Source organism: Chrysoperla carnea, chromosome 1 (assembly GCF_905475395.1).
Source record: "Chrysoperla carnea chromosome 1, inChrCarn1.1, whole genome shotgun sequence".
Taxonomy (NCBI): Eukaryota; Metazoa; Arthropoda; class Insecta; order Neuroptera; family Chrysopidae; genus Chrysoperla; species Chrysoperla carnea.
Window position 1 is genome coordinate 35231938 of NC_058337.1, and position 6000 is coordinate 35237937.

The following is a 6000-nucleotide window of genomic DNA, read 5'->3' on the forward strand; positions in this document are numbered from 1 at the left end:
TTGAACTATAAAAATCTGGACAGTCTGCCCAGCAACAAAAAAAAAGCATGGTTCTTAAGTGTATGCCAATTATGTAAATTAATTACATACGTTTTCTGAGTCGTTAAAAAGGCATCTCATAAATTTTATTAAAATCAGTTTTATTTAGATAAATGTATAAAGAATGTATACATTTTCATGTGCGTTACATAAACTGTACAATAAGCTTATCCAGCTTATTTTCTCAAAATTATTGGCAATGAGACAATTTTACAATGCAAACTGATAAGTCAAATATCTACAATGCTGCACGAGATAATCCTTAGAGATTACATTTTTTCGGCCCAGAATAAGAACAATATATAATTGGCTTACACTGCACATCAATTTTTTTTTTCAAACACGATTCATGGTACAGATATTACAGAATTTTCTTGTATGGATATATTTATTTTATTTATTTATGTAAAGAAGAATTACTTTGTTCAATTAATTATTTTTTTGAAATTAATCAATAAAACATATATAATATTTATATATATAACAAAGATTCAAATAATAATTCACAAATACTGAACACATATTAATAATATATTATTATAAAAACAACAAAATTTTAACTAGATTACTTTAAAAATTGCCCTAATTATCCTTTTTCTCTTGCGTATCTTGTTCTGGAATTGCTACTTGTGATTTTGATTGTTGTTCCATTTCACCCGAAAATCCAAATTCATTCACACGTTTAACGTCTACTTTGTATATCCAACGTTGATATAAGAAAATTATAAATACAATATCTGGAAAAATTAAATAAATAGTATTATTCATTTGAAATACTTAACAATGGCTCGGAATTATACTTTATGAAAGTCGAGTAACCAAATTAAGATATTTTTTTAATACGAATTAGATTTGTTATTGGGTTTCCTAGTTTAAAATAAAAACTAACATAAGTAGTTTTCTATATTTTCTTAACAAGATGTACGCTATAAGAATAGATAGTATCTTTTGCTAATAAGTGTTTTAATTCGAATGAATTTTAACAATATTGGTTTTATTTTTTAACTTCTTAAACTTTAGTTACTATTATTAAAGCAGGCGCGAGAGAGAGTTGAGAGTGCAAAACCCGAAGACCGCATTCTGTCAATTGATTCTTTTTCAGAAAAGCTTATTGATTTATATTCCGAATGTTGCCAGAAACCCTATTTGTCTAAATTTTGAATTTCCCTCCCCCGCCCCAGAAACAGTTAAATGTTAATTTTTTAAACCAAATAAAGTTAGCCGAGATTTTTTGGGTAATTTTACGCCAAAAAGGCACCTTGCGATTTTTCTTAAAGTTCACCGTTTTAAGTTATTAACATTTTAATGTTTGGACAAACTCCAGAAAGATTATTTTCATAGCTGAAAATTAATGCAAATAAATTAAATTTTTGAGTTTTTCAAAATCTTAAAATCAAATTTCAGCTTGATATCTCTTTTGGTTATCGTGTTTACGGACGGAAGGACGGACAAACGGAAATGGACTAATTAGGTGATTTTATTAACACGTATACCAAAATTTTGTTCGTAGCTACAATATTTTTAAGCGTTACAAACTTGGGACTAAACTTAGTATATCTTGATAAATTTCATATATACATGGTCTAATCAAAACAAAATTTCATATAATTAACCAAAAAGTTGTAGGTATGTTTTCTGTCAAATCATATTATAATACGTATGCACATCCTAACAAAATGGTGCAAGGTCATTGAATTTATTATTAAAATTTCAAAGAAATTGAATTCAGAGCTCCCATTCTGATTTAAGAATATCCGAATATAATTTTTGTTAAAATTATAGCTTTGTGTTTGTGCGCAAAAAGTATACGAATTTATCATTACCGAATAGGCAATATTTATTCCAAACAGTGTAAAGGCATCAATCTATCTGCTTCGTGTCTATCAAGATGCGGCCATTTTTTGTAAATATTTCAAGCTATATAATGAGTATAGTATGATCACCAGACAGAAGAGAAATACCTTCTACCTGATAAGACCTACAATCTTGGATTTGTTTAGCTAAATGGGCGATCATCAGTTAATAAAGAAAAATAGAATAGAAATTACTACTACTTACCATCTCTAAAACATCCCAATCTATACATAGTTGGCATTTTAATAACAAATGCAAAAATATCATCAATAAATGTATTTAAAAATTTGTATGACATCATACGCCATGGTAAGTGGGCAACAGATTTCAACTTATAATTGATAAAAAGTTGTGGTGTCATCATGATAAAACCAAATGTTAGTAAAAATCCATATAATAAATTCAAAATAAATGAATACCATCCTTTATGTTCTAAATATATTAAAGAATATACAGCGTAACCAGCTAACAATGGGAAACAAGCCCACGATAGATATTTAAATGCCATTGTATCATATTCTCTGGTACTTGATTCCACATACGATCCTTTATCTGTTAATTTAATCTTTGGAAATATTCCAAGAATTTGTTGAGAACGATCAATGCTTACATCGACCACTTTATGAATTTTCCATACTTCAATTGCTAAACCGATAAAACAACTTATACGAATAACCATATTGGTTTCGTTATCCAACACGAATAATAAAACAATTAACGATTGGAACACATTAAAAAATACTGAACGAACTGAAAGTCCTTCTAACGATTTACGATTATTCCAAAATTGGATATCATTCTTAAACGCTAATAATTCAAAAATCGAATGTAATATTGAAACTATAACTGTGGCAGCTAATAAATATGGTGATGTTTCTAATAATGTTTCTTTTAATGTATCTTGATCGGCATCATCTTCATCAGTTTGGAATGCTTCACCGAACATACCTGCTGTCCATTTATTACGCATTGCTTGCGCTGAATACAATTGCCATTTAAATAAACTTAATGGTTGGAATGTTAAGCGTAATTCAAGTTCTTTAACTGTTTCATTAATTGGATCATAATCACGTAACATATTCCAAAATTCGTTGGCGAATAATACAGGTTTATATTTATTTGTTCCTGGTATAAATTCAATGTATTCATCTAAGGGAGGTGGTACAGATCCTAACACCCAATTTGTTTGATCTGTCACAATATTCACTGTTAGATTCGGATGCCAATAACTGATTATTTCTTCTTTGAGACCTTTTTCAACTTTTGCAATTTCTTCGGCTGTTCTGTCAGTTTCTCCAGTAAGTAAATTTTTTGTTTTCATATACCGTTGTTTTCGATATTTATTTAATTGTTTACGCATGTATGATTTATAAGGGCCTGCATAATTGCCATCCAAAGATTTTGGATTTGGCGATTTACCCGTTTGTACAATGTAAGAGTGCATGAAAATACTTCCATTATTACGAATTTTCTCATTTGTGGGAATTTTTTCATAATACGTATAGCTACCGTCTCCGTTTTCACCTGAATACCAATCACCATAAATCAACCCTTCTTTGAACCAGAAAAGCCTTAAATTATTAAAGTCTTCCACATATTCATCTTCAGAAACATACACATATAAGTCGTATTCAGTGCCATTACTGAACATGTTCCACGCGGGTGTGTTTGCAACAGCTGGAGCTCCACTGCCATTTGGAGCTGTTACAGGTGGAGTAGTTCCGGGACGACGGAAAAACGATGAGATGAAATATATAACTAATGCTCGAATTATTAACGATTTTGTAAATGCGAAAAATGATTCAAATTTCGTGGGCTGCCTTTGGTCTGTTTCCTGTAAGAAATATATTAAAAATGATTTTTATAAAATACAGAATTCATAGAGCTTATTAAAAATAAAACACTAAACGAAGAAAAATGAAAATTATTATAGCTAATACACATTAGCAGCATATTCAGGGATACACTTCTTAAAAGCCTTCTTCAAATGAAAAGAGCCAATATTTTATTGAAATTCTCACCGTTTAGAAATCAAAAGCACTTGAAATAACATGGCGAATTCAAAATTTACGACGAATGGATCCAACTTTTTTATTGAGGGTAAGATAACTAAAATTCGAAGTCTCGAATTTACTTTTAGAGTTAATCGAATAATTCACGGTACATGATCACAATAGTATATTGAATGACTATGTATTATTAAGATGGGAGCGTTTTTTAATATTTATTTCGTGATGTAAACAATGAATATGACTCGCAAAGCTGGCTAAAAGTAAAAAAATGAAAAATTTTCTAATATCATTAAGAACAAAATATATTATTTATTATCGGTAGAATTCAAGTCATATCCCGTACTAAGAAGCACTGGTATACGTCGAAAATACTGAACCAAACCGCAAACATAATCGATTTTTGTAAATTTTTACCAAAAATTACTCTAAATACTAATATTTATCAAATTGCGAAACAAGAAGTTCTTTTTTAAAACATGCAACTTAAGAAATTTCAAAAAATTAAAATTTTTTTGTTTCTAATTTCAATAAAATGCAATAAATAAGGTAATTTTAATCCAAAAAATGCAAAAGCGAGTTTATTTGGTGATTGGATGTATAATTTATTACCAAAATCTCGTACGAAGAGCAATTTCTCGAATCTTTTCAAAGCAGTTTCTTAAAAAAGAATTATTTTTAACCTAATTATTAAATAGACTGGATTTTCGTGACTTTTGGACCTTAATTACTCTAAAAAATCCAAAAAAAAAAACAGTGAAAAAATTTGTTGTTTGAAGCTTTTCTATTTAAATACTTAACTTATCAAGTTTCGACTTTCAAATTTGTCTCTGTTTTTTAGATTTTCTAGACTAATTTGAATTCAAAATTCAAGAAATTTAATAATAAGATAAAACATATTTATTTTCTAAGAAGTTATCTCAAAATGATTCGAGCAATCGTTTTTCGTATGAGATTTTGGGCAACAACTTTTGCCTGAAATATTTCCAGAAGGGAAGGGAATATCTCGAAATTCTATAAGAAACCGTTTTATATTTTGTAGATTTCGAGAACTATTCTAACTCATCTACTCATCTAATGAACTTGATTTTCATGTTTTTGTGATCTTTATTGAACATATTCCAAAAAGAGAGCTAATGAAAAATTATGATTATTTTTACATCTTTTTAAGCGTAATGATAAAAACCTAAAAATTAGGTAACGGTAAAATCGAAATAATCATAGAAAGTTTGTGATTTTGATAATATGGTGTAAGGTATTTAAAAACTCCAAAAAAAAAAAAAAAATTTTATTGTTGTGCAGTTTTTAAATTTTGTTGATACTTTTATATTTCCATAATCTTTTTCGGTTAATTATATTCCCTGATATTTACGGTTTGTGGCCACTCTGGGGAAACACATCCGGGAATGTTGTTTTTAATAAGTCGTCTCTTAATATGCGAATTGTCGAATTATTACAATGATCGTTAAATTATTGAAAAAAGTATCTAGGGTAATTATAATTCATTAATTTCATTCTGAATGTAAATTACGGTCTGTAATGTATCTTGTTTAATTATTTGTAACCAAAAATAGACTATTTTTCATTTTTATTAGTATGCGTGGCTAATTTGAAACCTGAAGTCTAATCTAAGCCAAATTATGAGCTTAAAAATATCCAGTAATATTATGGGAAAGGTGATGGTTAAAAAATATTTTACTCAAAAGATATTAGGCATATATTATTTTAAATAAGATCAAGGCAAAAATAGCCATCTTGAAAATTTTATAACGATATCACATGACTTCCAGGGAAAATATAAAAAAATATAAACGAAAATTTTCGAACTTACTGGTGTTGTTTCTGTGCCCGCTGAATTTGTTTCGGGTACCACATCTGTGCTTACAGCATTTGTATTTTCGTCTGAACTCATTTTTAAATAATGTCAAAATTAAAAATTAAATTAATTAAAAATATTAATTTTCTTTTCTTTTGTATCAATACATAATTAAACTGAATGTAACAATAATGGAGCGTTATTGATATTTCTTTAAATATACTACAATTAATTTTAGAATGATTTTTTTATTTTGTTTAAATTATTACAATTTTTCCGTAA

General features: G+C 28.1%; 1 protein-coding gene across 1 annotated transcript; it reads right to left on the reverse strand.

Moving 5' to 3' along the window:
• Positions 1-550: 550 nt before the first annotated feature.
• On the reverse strand, positions 551-6000 carry LOC123305484 (cleft lip and palate transmembrane protein 1 homolog). The gene is made up of 3 exons (XM_044887208.1): positions 5734-6000; positions 2098-3727; positions 551-776 (listed from the first exon to the last, which is right to left on the reverse strand). The coding sequence occupies exons 1-3, from the start codon at positions 5812-5814 to the stop codon at positions 622-624; spliced, it is 1866 nt and encodes a 621-aa protein (XP_044743143.1). The 5' UTR covers positions 5815-6000; the 3' UTR covers positions 551-621.